Source organism: Trachypithecus francoisi, unplaced genomic scaffold, assembly GCF_009764315.1.
Source record: "Trachypithecus francoisi isolate TF-2019V2 unplaced genomic scaffold, Tfra_2.0 Lachesis_group5, whole genome shotgun sequence".
Classification (NCBI taxonomy): Eukaryota; Metazoa; Chordata; class Mammalia; order Primates; family Cercopithecidae; genus Trachypithecus; species Trachypithecus francoisi.
The window spans coordinates 133549024-133564397 of record NW_022681470.1 but is presented as its reverse complement, the minus strand read 5'-3'; the positions used below and the strand labels follow the sequence as shown (position 1 = coordinate 133564397).

Sequence of the window (15374 nt, the reverse complement as noted above, 5' to 3'; positions counted from 1 at the left end):
TTTTTTTTTTTTTTTTGAGGCAAAGTCTCACTCTGTTACCCAGGCTGGAGTGCAATGGTGCAATCTCAGCTCACTGCAACCTCTGCCTCCTGGGTTGAAGTGATTCTCCTACCTCAGCCTCCCAAGTAGCTGGGACTACAGGCACCTCTCTCCACGCCCAGCTAATTTTTGTATTTTTAGTAGAGACGAGGTTTCACCATATTGGCCAGGCTGGTCTCGAACTCCTAATCTTGTGATCTGCCTGCCTCAGCCTCCCAAAGCGCTGGGATGACAGATGTGAGCCACTGTTTATAAGGGCTCTAACCCCATTTGTGAGGGGTCTACCCTGGTAACATAATCATCTCCCAAAGGCCCCACCTCCTAATGCCATCACAAGCAGGGAGGATTTCAACATACGAATTTTGGAGAGACAGGAACGTTCAGTCCACAACAGACACTCTCTTCCCTGCCAAAAATAGACAAAACTGATTATTTCTTTTGCTTAGTCTTTTGATTTGACTAATAAGAGATCACATTTTGGCCAGGTACGGTGGCTCATGCCTCTAATCCCAGCACTTTGGGAGGCCGAGGCGGGCAGATCACGAGGTCAGGAGATCGAGACCATCCTGGCTAACATGGTGAAACCCCGTCTCTACTAAAAACACAAAAAATTAGCCGGACGTGGTGGCGGGCACCTATAGTCCCAGCTACTCAGGAGGCTGAGGCAGGAGAATGGTGTGAACCCGGGAGGCAGAGCTTGCAGTGAGCCGAGATTGCGCCAGCCTGGGCAACAGAGCGAGACTCTGTCTCAAACAAACAAACAAAAAGAGAGATCACATTTTGTGACCTTGTTATCTCATGTCAACACTGACTGGAGTTTTCATTTTATTAGAATAAGTTGTATTAGGGGAATCGTTGGTTTTAGTTCTGGTCGTGTAATGTACAGAGTAGCTCTACCTTACAACTTGATCATAAAGTCGTTCTCTGCAAAACGAAACTAGTTGGGAAAGACAGAATCAATATGATGAAAGAAGTGGTCACACCAGGAGACACCCAAGTTCTAATTCCAATGTGTGGCCTTAAAAGATTATGAAGATATTAGCATAAAGATAGAACTATTTATAAAGATTATAAAGGTTTTACATGAGTAATACAAGATGCAAGGATTTGATAAATAGACATTAATACTGTACCCCGAGTGTTGCATTTTCATGAACTTTTTTTTTTTTTTCCGAGAGGGAGTCTCGCTGTTGTCAGCCTGGGTGGGAGTGTAATGGCATGATCTCGGCTCACTGCAACCTCTGCTTCCTGGGTTCCAGCAATTCTCTTGACTCAGCCTCCCAAGTAGCTGAGATTAAAGGCACCCACCATTATGTCCAGCTAATTTTTGTATTTTTAGTGGAGACGAGGGTTCACCATGTTGGCCAGGCTAATCTTGAACTCCTGACCACAGGTGATCCACCTGCCTCACCCTCCCAAAGTGCTGGGATTACAGGTGTAAGCCACCATGCCCAGACCTTAAAAAAAAAAAATGTCCAGCTATAGGACCTAAGGACTCAGCAATGGGTTTTCAAGCCCCTTCTTTTTAATATGGAATTTTAAAATACTTTTTATCTTGGAAGAGCTTATGACACACAAGAAGTTGCAAAAATGGTACAGAGAATTTGCAAATACCCTTTACCCAGCTTCCTCCAGTGACATGTTACATAATGATAGTGCATTATTAAAACCAGGAAATTGGCATTGGTACACTATCATTAACTCAACTGCAGACTTTATTTATTTATTATTTTTGAGACAGAGTCTCACTCTATCACCCAGTCTGGAGTGCAGTGGTGCGATCATGGCGTACTGCAGCCTCAAACTCTTGGGTTCAAGCAATCCTCCCACCTCAACTTCTTGAGTAGCTGGGATTACAGGTGCATGCCACCATGCCCAGCTAATTAAAAAAATTTTTTTTTGTAGAGATGGGGTCTCACTGTGTTGCCCAGGCTGGCCTCCCCTCCCTTCCCCTTCCCTCCCCTCTCAACAGGGTCTTGCTCTGGAGTGCAGTGGCATGCTTATGACTCACTGCAGCCTCCACATCACCAGCTCGGGTGATCTTCCTACCTCAGCTTCCCGAGTAGCTGGGACTACAGGAGCATGCCACCGCGCCCAGCTAATTTTTAAAATTTTTTGGAGAGATGGGGGTCTCACTATGTTGCCCATGTTGGTCTCGAACACCCAGGCTCAAGTGATCCACCTAGCTCAGCCTCCCAGAGTATTGGGATTACAAGTGTGAGCCACCGTGCCCAGCCCGTAAACAAAGTATTAATACATTCTACAATAGGGATGAAGCTCGAGGACATTATGCTCAATAAGCCACACAAAACAACAAAGTCTGTATGATTTCACTTATATGAGATGCCTAAAGTCATCAATTTCATAGAGACAGAAAGTAGAATGGTGAGTGCCAGGGGCTAGGTGACGGGGGATCAGGAGTGAGTGTGTAATCCCAGCACTCTGGGAGGCCGAGGCGGGCGGATCACGAGGTCAGGAGATCGAGACCATCCTGGCTAACATGGTGAAACCCCATCTCTACTAAAAAGTACAAAAACTAGCCGGGCGAGGTGGCGGGCGCCTGTAGTCCCAGCTACTTGGGAGGCTGAGGCAGGAGAATGGCGTGAACCCGGGAGGCGGAGCTTGCAGTGAGCTGAGATCCGGTCACTGCACTCCAGCTTGGGCGACAGAGCGAGACTCCGTCTCAAAAAAAAAAAAAAAAAAAAAAAGGTTTCAGTTTGGGAAGATGAAAGAGTTTTGGAGATGGTCGATGGTGATGATGGCAAAACAACGTGAATATAATGCCATAGAACCACACACTTGGTCAGGTGCAGTGGCTCATGCCTGTAATCCCAGCACTTTGGGAGGCCAAGGTGGGCAGATCACAAGGTCAAGAGATCAAGACTATCCTGGCCAACATGGTGAAATGCCATCTTCACTAAAAATACAAAAATTAGCTGGGCGTGGTGGCGCATGCCTGTAATCCCAGCTGCGTGGAAGCCTGAGGCAGGAGAATCACTTGAACCCGGGAGGAGGAGGTTGCAGTGAGCCGTGATCACGCCACTGTGCTCCAAACTGGGCGAAAGAGCGAGACTCTGTCTCAAAAAAAAAAAAAAAAGAACTACACACTTAAAAATGTTTAAAATGGGCCAGGCATGGTGTCTCATGTCTATAATCCCAACTCTTTGGGAAGCCAAACCAGGTGGGTGGCTTGAACCCAGGAGTTTGAGACCAGCCTGGGCAACATGGCGACACCCCGTGCCTACTTTAAACATACAAAAAATTAGCCCGGCATGGTGGTGCGCGTGCCTGTAGTCCCAAATACTTTCGAGGCTGAGGTGGGAGGAGTATCTGAGCCCAGGAAGTCAAGGCTGCAGTGAGTCATGATTGCACCACTACACACTCTAGCCTGGGTGATGAGAGTGAAACCCTGTCTCAAAAAAAAAAAAAAAGAAAAGAAAAGAAAAGTAAAATGGTAAATTTAATGTATATTTTACAATAAAAAATAGTTGTTTTTTTTTTTTTTAAACAGCAGGGGTAAGAATACCAGCATAAGTCTGGGTACGGTGACTCATGCCTGTAATCCCAGCAGTTTGGGAGGCTGAGGTGGGAGGTTCACTTGACTCTAAGAGTTAGAGACCAGCTTGGCCAACATGGTGAAACCCCTTCTCTACTGAAAATACAAAAATTAGCCAGGCATCGTGGTGGGCACCTGTGATCCCAGCTACTCAGGAGTCTGAGGCAGGAGAATCGCTTGAACCTGGGAGGCGGAGGTTGCAGTGAGCTGAGATTGCGCCACTGCACTCCAGCCTGGTTGACAGAGTGAGACTCTGTCTCAAACAAACAAACAAAGTTAAAAAAAAAAAAAAAAAAAAAAAAAGAATACCAGCATAAGCTCATAGGGATCTTGGGATCAGCTGAGGTCAGAATAGCAATTTCTTTTCTCTTGTTTCGTATGTGTGTGTGTGTGTGTGTGTGTGTGTGTTTTAGATGGAGTCTTGCTCTGTTGCCCAGGCTGGAGTACAGTGCAGTGGTGCAATCTCGGCTCACTGCAACCTCCACCTCCTGGGTTCAAGCGATTCTCCTGTCTCAGCCTCCTGAGTAACTGGGATTACAGGCATGCACTACCATTCCCGGCTAATTTTTGTATTTTTAGGGATGCGGTTTCACCATGTTAGCCAGGCTGGTCTTGAACTCCTGACCTCAAGTGATTTGCCCACCTTGGACTCCCAAAGTGCTGGTATTACAGGTGTGAGCCACCACGCCCAGCCGAGAGTAGCAATTTCAAAATACTCCCAGGTGCAAGCTGGCCCATCTTTCTAAGCCTCAGCCTTCTCATGACAATTAGGAGACTCCTGTGATAATAAAGCCATCACTTGGCTGGGGCACTGATAAGGATTTAGTAAGTCCTAAATGTGAGCTAGTGTCATCATCATTGCCACCTCTCTGGGCGTGGAGGAAAGGACTCCTACTCGGCTCTCTATTTTCTCTGTGCAACCTCAGGCATGCGTGCAGCCTCTCTGAACCTTGGTTCCTCCTCTGAAACGTACAAACTGCACAGTGTTGGGTGGGCAGTCTGGATTATGATAGGCTGACCGGAGCATATGGGAGTGAAACCTGTCCTTGGCATGCTGGTGATGATGGGGGACACTCCTGTGCCTCCCAGGAGCAGTCGAGCTGTCCCGGCGCCACCCCATCGCATCCTGGCTGTGCGCCATGCTGCATTGCTTCGGGAGCTACATCCTGGCTGACCTGCTCCTTGGGGAGCCACTGATCGATTACTTCAGCAACAACTCCAGCATCCTGCTGGCCTCAGCTGTCTGGTAAGCCGTGCTGGGCATGGAAGAGCAGAGCCAGGCGGGGGAAGGAACAACCTGGGCACCAGGGAGGAGAGAGGTTGGAGGAATTAGAACGCACCAGCAACAGCCCTCATGATGGCCTTGAACATGCTGCCCTCCATGCTCAGCTTTGGTCTAGGCTCAGCACGCTGGGGAGGGGGGTCTGACATAACCACAACTCCCTACCCCCATCCTTCACAGTCTGCCCATCCCCTGGCACTCGCGTTCTCTCCCCAAAAGGTACTTGATTTTCTTCTGCCCCCTGGACCTCTTCTACAAGTGTGTCTGCTTCCTGCCTGTGAAACTCATCTTCGTGGCCATGAAGGAGGTGGTGCGAGTCCGCAAGATCGCGGTGGGCATCCATCATGCCCATCACCACTACCACCATGGGTGGTTCATCATGATTGCAACTGGGTGGGTCAAAGGTAAATAGGATGATGACAATGAAAAATCATCTCAGTGGAGAACTTTTTGTCCAGCGGTACTACAAGGCACCCCAGTTGGGAAAGCCATTGCTCCAGGCAAAGGGGTGTAAAGACTGGAGTAGGTGTTCAAACCTCCCTAAAGGTATCAGCTGATACCTTTAGGGTAAGTGGGAAGATTCTTCCAGAGATGTTATTGTCAGGGGTACCTAAGACAGTGATGATGACGATGAAAGCTAGCGTCGCCAGAGCAGGGTTTCTCAACTTGCAGCACTACTGACATGTGGGGCTGGATTATTCTTTGTGGTGGGGGCTGCCCTGTGCATTGTAGGATGTTGAACAGCACCCCTGGCCTCTACCCACGAGATGCCAGTAGCACACTTGTCCCCAGCTGTGACAAAAGAAATTGTTTCCAGACATTGCTAAACACCTCCTACAGAGCAAAATTGCTGCAGGTGAGAACCCCATCTCCAGAGCTCTAGCTATAGGAGCTCTTAACTTTTGGGGGCCATGGCCCTTTTGCCAGCGAAACCTACAGACCATTTTGTATGAAGAAAATAGAGCTAGACATAGTGGCTCATGCCTGTAGTTCTAGCTATTCAGGAGGCTGAGGTAGGAGGATCACTTGAGCCTAGGAGTTCAAGGTTACAGTGAGCTATGATTGTGCCACTGCACTCCAACTGGGCAACAGAGCAAGAGTCTGTCTCTAAAAAATTAAAATTAAAAAATAAAGTAATAATGAAAATGTTATTAGAAATAAAGAATGTTTTATAATGATAAAAGGGTCAATCCACTGGAAGGTGTAACAACTATAAACATATATGCACCTAGAAACAGAGCACCAAAATGCATAAAGCAAAAATGGACAGAAGTTCGGGGAGAAAGAGATAATTCAGCATTAAAAGTTGGAGAAGTGGGCCAAGGAGTAACAGGGAAAGCAGGGAAAGAAGGCCTGAGCAAGTGCCAAAAACCACTGGGCACTTTATCCTCGCTTCCTGCCCACCAGATATGGGTACCCACAGTGCCAAGGCCTAGAACCACCCTCCATTGAGCCATGGTGTCCTCAGTTATTCCTTGCTATGGGGGTCAACCTGTGCATTATACAATGGTGAGCCACCTCACTGGCCTTGAGTCACTAAACACCAGTAGTGTTCCCTCCCCAACTGTGACAACTCAAAGTGTTTCTCAACATTGCCAGATGCTTCCTTGGGGACAAAATGGCCCCACATGCGATTCCCTGGTCCAGTAGTACATCTCAGGCACCCCAGTTGGTGCAGCAGTTCCTGAAGTGAATGTCCAAGTCTCTTTAACCAATACATTTAGGGTAAATGGGAAGATTCTTCCAGAAATTTAACCATTACCTCTATTTGAGTCTCCTTATTGTCTCTCCAGGAAGCTTTTACTACTGAGCAGATTCTCCAGGGGTATAGCATCTCCTCCAGAGGATGGGTGGCTTGAGAAAGATTGAGAACTTGGAGCCTTGAGGAGGAGTGAGACTGGGGGTGGGGGCTGCCTTGGAAGCCTCATGCACAGCTTGGGGTCCTGGATTAGGGGCATCAGGACAGACAACTCCAGGTTGAAGACCTGCCTTGCAGGTGGGGACATAACTGATTCCTTTAGGTGACTTTTGCTCTGAATTTGCCATATGACCCTCAGCTAGGCTGTTGTCCTCGCTGAGCCTCAGTTTCCCCACCTGCAGCTGATGATCATACACCCCCAGGCTCAGTGTCCCTTTAGAGAAGACTCCGGGAGTGGAGAGACTGCCTCCTTGGGAATTCAAACAAGAGGAAAAGGAGACCTGGGGGTGGCGGGCTTGTTCAGAAGCACCCTGTCCTGTAGGTTCTGGTGTCGCTCTCATGTCCAACTTTGAGCAGCTGCTCCGAGGGGTCTGGAAGCCAGAGACCAACGAGATCCTGCACATGTCTTTGTAAGTATCCCCCTCCACCTCTGCCTCCATCCCTCCTGTATGTCTGGGTGCCTGACCCTGAGTTGGATGCTGCTGATAACTTAGAGAGGCCTCAACCCTTGACTCTGCCTTTCAGGAGCTTTCAGAGGCTATGACTGGGGAAGCTCTAAGCAGAGCCATAGCTCTGCTTGGTGTGGAGGTTGGGGAGGGTAGAGCTGCAGGAAGGAGGCAATACCTGATTGGGGTTTTGAAGGGTGAGCAGGAGTTCACTGGCCAAGAAGGAGCCTCCCAACAGAGGCCAGCATCTCTGCCAACTGTCAAATCACAGAAGAGCAGCAATGCTGCTGGGTGTGCAGGGTCAGGGTACAGGGTATGCATGGGGTATAGACTGTGCATTGGGAGCATATCTGGAGCTAAGTGGACAAGGCCAGGGGGCAGCATCCAAGACCCAATGCAGGATCCCATGTTGCATTTAGCCTAATGCTTTTTTCTTTTTTTTGAGACAGAGTCTTTCTCTGTCACCCTGGCTTGAGTATACTGGCATAATCTCGGCTCACTGCAATCTCCACCTCCCAGGTTCAAGAGATTCTTATGTCTCGGCCTCCCAAGTACCTGGGATTACAGGCATGCACCACCATACCTGGCTAATTTTTATATTTTGAGTAGAGATGGGGTTTCACCATGTTGGTCAGGCTGGTCTGGAACTCCTGACCTCAAGTGATCTGCCCACCTCAGCCTCCCAAAGTGCTAGGATTACAGGCATGAGCCACCCTGCCCTGGACAGTTGAGTGCATTTTTAAAAGACCTTGTTGGGGGGCTGGGTGTGGTGGCTCACACCTGTAATCCCTGCACTTTTGGAGGCCAAGGGTGGAGGATTGCTTGAGCTCAGGAGTTCAATACCAGCCTGGGCAACATAGTGAGACCTCTTCTCTAAAGAAAAAAAGGTTGGCCGGGCGCGGTGGCTCATGCCTGTAATCCCAGCACTTTGGGAGGCCGAGGCGGGCGGATCATGAGGTCAGGAGATCGAGACCATCCTGGCTAACATGGTGAAACCCCGTCTCTACTAAAAACACAAAAATTAGCCGGGTGCGGTGGCGGTGCCTGTAGTCCCAGCTACTCGGGAGGCTGAGGCAGGAGAATGGCGGGAACCCGGGAGGCGGAGCTTGCAGTGAGCCGAGTTCGCGCCACTGCGCTCCAGCCTGGGGGACAGAGCAAGACTCCATCTCAAGAAAAAAAAAAAGAAAAAAAAAAGGTTAAATTAGCTAGGCATGGTGGGATGCACTTGTGGTCCTAGCTACTCAGGAGGCTGAGGCAGGAGGATTACTTGAGCCCAGGAGTTCGAGGCTTCGGTAAGCTAGGATCATGCCAATGTACTCCAGCTTGGGTAGCAGAGTAAGACCTTGTCTCAAAAAAAAAGGAATCATGCATATAAATCACCTGGCCCTGGTGAGTGCTTTGGAAATATTAGGTAGAATTATCATCATTAGTCTGGGCACGGTGGCTCATGCCTGTAATCCCAGCACTTTGGGAGACTGAGGTGGGGGGATCACCTGAGGTTGGGGTTTGAGACCAGCCTGAGCAACATGGAGAAACCCCGTCACTACTAAAAATACAAAATTAGCTGGGTATGGTGGCGCATGCCTGTAATCCCAGCTACTCGGGAGGCTGAGGCAAGAGAATGGCTTGAACCCAAGAGGCGGAGGTTGCAATGAGCCGAGATTGCGCTATTGCACTCCAGCCTGGGCAACAAGAGTGAAATACCATCTCAAAAAAAAAAAAAAAAACAAAAAAACAAAAATTAGCTGGGTGTGGTGATGTGCATCTGTAGTCCCAGATACTTGGGAGGATGAGTCAGGGAATTGCTTGAACCTGGGAGGCGGAGGTTGCTGTTATCTGAGATCGTGCCACTGTACTTCAGCCTGGGCAACAGAACAAGACTCCATCTAAAAAAAAAAAAAAAAAAAAAAAAAAAAAAAAAGAAAGAAAGAAAGAAAGAAAGAATTATTAAATACATGCAGTGAAGCTGGGCATGGTGGCTCACCCCTATAATCCCAGCTACTCAGGAAGCTGAGGTAGGAGGATTTCTTGAAACCAGGAATTCAAGACCAGCCTGGGCAACATTACAACAACTCATCTCTAAAAAAAAGAAAAGAAAAGAAAAAATTAGCCAGGTGTCGTGGTGCGTGCCTGTAGTCCCAGCTACTCAGGACGCTGAGGCAGGAAGATTGCTTCATCTCAGAAGGTTGAGGCTGGAGTGAGCTATGATCACCCAAGTGCACTCCAGCCTGGGCAACAGAGCAAGAACTTGTCTCAAAAAAAAAAAAAAAAAAAGCAACGAGAGACAGACATCAGGAATAGAAGCCACAGGTCTGTCTCTTTTACAACAAATAAAAATATCTTAAACCTATTTTGCCAGGAAAAAAATAAAAGTTAAGGAAAACTCTGCATGTTGTAATCACATTTTCTGGGGGAATGAGCTGATGGGGGATCTCCAAGATCATCCTGATGTTCCATGATTTGCTAGAAGGACTCAGAGAACTTAGCAAAGCCATTAAATTCAGGGTTATGATTTATTACAGTGACAAGATATAGAATAAAATCAGCAGAGGCAGCTCACACCTGTAATCCCAGCACTGTGGGAGGCCGAAATAGGAGGATTGTTCAAGGCCAGGAGTTCAAGACCAGCCTATGCAACATAGCAAGACTCCATCTCTTAAAAAAAAAAAAAAAAACTTAAAAATTAAGCAGGCACAGTGGCATGTAACTCTAGTCCTAGCCACTTGGGGGACTGAGGTGGGAGAATCACTTGAGCCTCAGAGTTTGAAGTTACAGTGAGCCATGATCAGACCATTGCACTCTAGCCTGGGTGACAGAGCGAGACCCTGTCTCTATAAATAAATAAATAAATAGATAGATAGATAGATAAATAAATAAAGTCAGCAGGGGTTGGCTGGGTGCAGTAGCTCACCCTTGTAATCCCAGCACTTTGGGAGGCTGAGGCAGGTGGATCACTTGAGGTCAGGAGTTCAAAACCAGCCTGGCCAACATGGAGAAACCCCATCTCTAGTAAAAATACAAAAATCAGTTGGTGTGGTGGCGGGCACCTGTAATCCCAGGTATTTGGGAGGCTGAGGCAGGAGAATCACTTGAACCCAGGAGGTGGAGGTTGCAGGGAGCTGAGATCATAGCACTGCATTCCAGCCTGGGTGACAGAGTGAGACTCTGACTCATACACAAACAAGAAATCAGCAGGGGCAAAATGTGCATGAGGCAGAGTACAGGAGAGAAAAGGTGCAAACATCCAGTTTTCCTCTCCCAGTGGAATCATGTGGACAGGGCTTCATTCTCCCAGCAGCAATGTGTGACAACATGCATGGCATACTGCCAACCAGGGAAGCTCTTCTGAGCCTGGGTATCCAGGGTTTTTGTTGTGGCTCAGAACTAGCTAACCACCTGTGTGGCTGACCTCAGTCTTCAGCCCCTCTAGAGGTCCAGCTGATGCTGCATGGCCCAAGACCCCCACCATAAATTATACTGTTACTACCTGGTGTGGCCCAAGACCCTCAGGCAAACAAAGACAGTCTTATCAAGGCAGGACACTCCAAGGGCTTAGAGGGCATATTCCAGGAGCTGGACAAAGGCCAGACCTTTCCTTGGACCAGGTTAACCCATCATGCATAGGATGACACCACCTCACCCTCCCAACTTACAATTAGGAGAAGCTGTGGCTGGGCGCAATGGCTCACACCTATAATCCCAGCACTTTGGGAGGCCGAGCAGATCACTTGAGGCCAGGAGTTCGAGACCAGCCTGGCCAACATGGTGAAACCCCATTTCTACTAAAAATACAAAATACTGAAAATACAAAAATTAGCCATGCATGGTGGCATATGCCTGTAATCCCAGCTACTTGGGAGGCTGAGGTGGGAGAAACATTTGAAACTAGGAGGTGGAGGTTGCAGTAAGCCGAGATTGCACCACTGCACTCCAGCCTAGGCAACAGAGTGAGACTCCATCTCAAAAGGAAAAGAAAAGAGAGAAGCTGGGATGGGAGCTGGTGCCAGGGCAGGGGGTTGTCTGGGCCAGAGTTACAAAGACTTGAGCCATGCAGGTACCTCCCGGTAATGACAGCTGCTCCCTCCAGCCCTACCAAGGCCAGCCTGTATGGAGCCATCCTCTTCACCCTCCAGCAGACCCGCTGGCTCCCAGTGTCCAAAGCCAGTCTCATCTTCATCTTCACCATGTTCATGGTGTCCTGTAAGGTAAGCCTTTCTCTTCCTGCAGCGTTCTTGCCTTGACCAATGCCACCCTGTCACCTCCAGGCTGGAAGTGGGGAAATTGGACACTCCCAGCCTTACGTGGCCGGGACAGGGCAGCCCAGAGAGGGGAGGTGCTTGCCAGTAGGTCGCTGGGAAGAGTCTTTAAAAAGACAGTGTCCAGCAGCCAGGACACAGGTAAGGGGAACAGGCCTTCTGTGCAAAGGGCCCAGCTTGAACCAAGGTCAAGGTGGGCCCAGTGCCTTGGGTATAGAGACCTGAGGGACAAGAAGCTGAAATGGCAGCATTAGGGAGCCGGGAATTCATTTGGACCAGGAATAGTTCTAGTCTGACAGTTGTGTCTTGAGCTGACATCACCCCACCCAGGAGGGGTCTTCAGCGGCTGGACTCTCTCCCTCTGCATGAAGACCTCAGCTCGGGGCTGTGTCTTCCCTGGGTGAGGACTGCAAGGCTGTCAAAAGGGAGTAAGCATGAGTCTCCCTGCATTAGGGGATAAGGGAGAGGCAAGCAGATGCCTGGGATCCTGTTCTGCTATGTTTGTAGCTCCAACCCAGGCCAAATGTCTTAGTCCATTCAGGCTGCTGTATAACAGAATGCAGTGCCATAGACTGTGTGGCTTAGAAACAACAGAAATTTATTCTTTGGCTGGGCATGGGGGCTCACATCTGCAATCCCAGCACTTCGGGAGGCCAAGGCAGGCAGATCACTTGAGGCCAGGAGTTCAAGACCAGCCTGGGTAACATGGCAAAACCCCATCTCTCCTAAAAACACAAAAATTAGCCAGGCATGGTGGTGCATGCCTGTAATCCCAGCTACTTGGGAGGCTGAGGCAGGAGAATTGCTTGAACCTGGGAGGTGGACTTTGCAGTGAGCCAAGATCGTATCACCGCACTCCAGCCTGGGCAACAGAGTGAGACTGTGTCTCCAAAACAAACATATAGACAAACAAAACACAAATGCAAAAATTAACCAGGCATGGTGGCGCATGCCTGTAATCCCAGCTACTTGGATGACTGAGGCATGAGAATTGCTTGAACCCAGGAGGAAGAGGCTGCAGTGACCTGAGATCATGCCATTGCACTCCACTTTGGGCAACAGAGTGAGACCCTGTCTCCAAAAAAAGGAAAAGGAAGAAATGTATTTCTTATAGTTCTGGAGGCTGGGAAGTCCAAGATCAGGGTACTAGCCTGGTCGGGTTCTGGTGAGGACCCTCTTTCCTGGTTGCAGACAGGCAACATCTCACTGTGTCCTCACATGGTGGAAGGTACTGGTTAGCTCTCCTGGACCTCTTTATAAGCGCACTAATATCATTCCTGAAGACTCCACCCTCATGATCCAATCACCCCTCCAAAGACCTCACCTCTTAATATCATCACCTTGGTGATAGGTTTCAACATATGAATTTGGGAGGACACAGACCTTCAGACCTGCACTTAGCGCAGCTTTTCTCTGAGCCCAGGTGTCATGGGGAATTCTGGGGGGGATGGGTGATCAGCAGTCCCAGTGTGCTTGGAACTTTCCAGGGGTCAACACTTGAAATCTGGCATCCTGGAAAACCTGGGATGGTCGCCCATCGTCCTGGGGGTGCATGCAGCCAGAGGGTTGGGTCGGGGCTACCTCCAACCTTGACTTTGATGACGCTCTCTCCCCTCTTCTCCCTACCCTGCCATCCCCTGCTTTGCTTTCCACCTTGGTCTCCCTCTGTCTCTCTTGCTGTCCCCCCGGCCACCCCACCTCAGGTGTTTCTGACGGCCACCCACTCACACACCTCTCCCTTTGATGCCCTGGAGGGCTACATCTGCCCCGTGCTGTTTGGTTCGGCCTGCGGGGGTGACCATCACCATGACAACCACGGTGGGTCCCATGGCGGTGGTGGGCCAGGAGCTCAGCATTCGGCCATGCCTGCCAAGTCCAAGGAGGAGTTGAGCGAGGGATCCAGGAAGAAGAAGACCAAGAAGGCGGATTAGGGGGTGGCCCAAGGGGCACCGGACAGAGGACCCAGACCCAGGACCCTCTGAGCTGGGAGGCTTCCTGCGCTCAGATCTATCCTTTCCTGGCCTTGACTTCCCCATCTGCACATCAGGGTCATTGGCTCACCCTCCAGGGCTGATGTGAGGGTTGAGATCTGGGGATGAGGATGAAGAACTTTTGTAGAAATTGGGGTTTCCTCTTTCTTTCTGCCAGGACCCCATAGAGTCACACGTTTTGGAGGGGTTCACAGAATCCTGACAGCAGCTCCAGCCAAGAATATCACTGGTTGGTACTTATATTCTTAGTTCTATATTTCCTTCTTTAAAATCGCATCTTGACTGGGCACAGTGGCTCATGCCTATAATCCTAGCGCTTTGGGAGGCCGAGGTGGGCGGGTCACCTGAGGTCAGAAGTTCAAGACCAGCCTGGCCAACATGGTGAAATCCCGTCTCTACTAAAAATACAAAAATTAGCTAGGTGCGATGGTGCACGCCTGTAATCCCAGCTACTCGGGAGGCTGAGGCAGGAAAATCACATGAATCCAGGAGGTGGAGGTTGCAGTGAGCTAAGATCTTCCCACTGCACTCTAGCCTGGGCAATAGAGCAAGACCCTGTCTCAAAAAAAAAAAAAAAATTGCATATTGACTCCTGAAGAACTTCAAGCCATGTTGTGATCATTCATTTGATGGACATTTTTAAGTACCTACGAGCCAGGTGCTGCCGTTTCAAAGTCTCTTCTTACCCACGCTTCTCAGTGGCTAGACCTTTTCCCGTACCCAGAAAGTCCCGACTCTTGCTGTGTGTCCCTGGACAAGTTGCCTTCCTCCTCTGAGCTTGGCGCTGCCCATCTGTATAGTGGCGACCCTTGGCCCCCTCTCTGTACGGAAGCGTTGATGTGAAGCTGCGGTTGAAAAAGGCTCACATGCTCCTAAGCCTCGTGCAGTCAGGAGGGGAGAACAGGATGGTTGGAAATTATGATTGCAAATGGCTTTGCATTTTAGATCATTCGTGTGTGTGGATCAGAGAAACACACAAGTTCCCTGGCACAAAGGAAGCCCTCAGTAGACGCGTCTAGGGCAGGCTTGAGAGATCAGATGGTGTGAAAGGCTTGTGATCTGTTCGTCTCAGGCTCCCCCTAAACCAAGGAAATGGAGCCAGCTGGATGGGGTTCCACGATCCAGCTCTGTCGAGGGGCTGTGAGTGTGCACAGATGGGACTTGGAAGTGTCAGGTCTCCCTCAGGCTGGAGTCCATTGTCACTCATTCAGCCGTTGAACAAACATACGGATGCTTCCCTGCTTTGTGCTCAGCCTTGTGCTGCTGCTGGGCGGGGCAGGAACCTGCTTCAATGTGAATGAGGTGGATGATATTATAGCTGCAGGGTCCTTCCTGGCCACCCTCATCTCAGCCTAGGTCACCAGGATGTCTAAGACGGGTGGGTGCATGGGACAGGCATGGCCAGTCTCAGGTGAGGTTTGGGCCCAGACCTCGTTGGAGTCCCAGATGTTGCCAGGCTGTTGGAAAAGTGCCTTGTTCCTGTGATGCCTGGGAATTAGGTGGGTCCTGGGGAGGTTTCATCCTCTTGCTTGTCCACCTCAGCTTGGCGTGGAGGGGCAGCCAATAAATCATTGTGAATGAACCCTCATGGCTTGTCTGATTTGTGCCTGAGATTTTGTTTTTTGTTTTTGGTTGAGACAGAGTCTCACTCTGTTGCCCAGGCTGGAGTGCAGTGGCGTGATCTCGGCTCACTGCAACCTCCACCTCCCGGGTTCAAGCGATTCTCCTGCCTCAGCCTCCCAAGTAGCTGGGATAACAGGCACCCACCACCATGCCCGGCTAATTTTTGTATTTTTAGTAAAGGCAGGGTTTCAGCATGTTGCCATGCTGGTCTTGAACTCCTGACCTCAAATGATCCACCCACCTGGGCCTCCCAAAGTGCTGGG

General features: G+C 49.6%; 1 protein-coding gene across 3 annotated transcripts in view; it reads left to right on the top strand.

Moving 5' to 3' along the window:
* Positions 1 to 15076, top strand: part of TMEM38A (transmembrane protein 38A) — a 30677-nt gene extending 15601 nt beyond the window's left edge. For 2 of the 3 annotated variants that reach the window (XM_033198565.1, XM_033198567.1), the window contains exons 2-6: positions 4685 to 4841; positions 5097 to 5281; positions 7118 to 7205; positions 11296 to 11446; positions 13201 to 15076. In XM_033198565.1, the coding sequence (XP_033054456.1) occupies positions 4685 to 4841; positions 5097 to 5281; positions 7118 to 7205; positions 11296 to 11446; positions 13201 to 13428 (809 nt within the window). In that variant the 3' untranslated portion in view covers positions 13429 to 15076. The remainder of the gene's footprint in view (positions 1 to 4684; positions 4842 to 5096; positions 5282 to 7117; positions 7206 to 11295; positions 11447 to 13200) is intronic. The other variant, XM_033198566.1, reaches the window with a different exon arrangement.
* Positions 15077 to 15374: the final 298 nt, after the last annotated feature.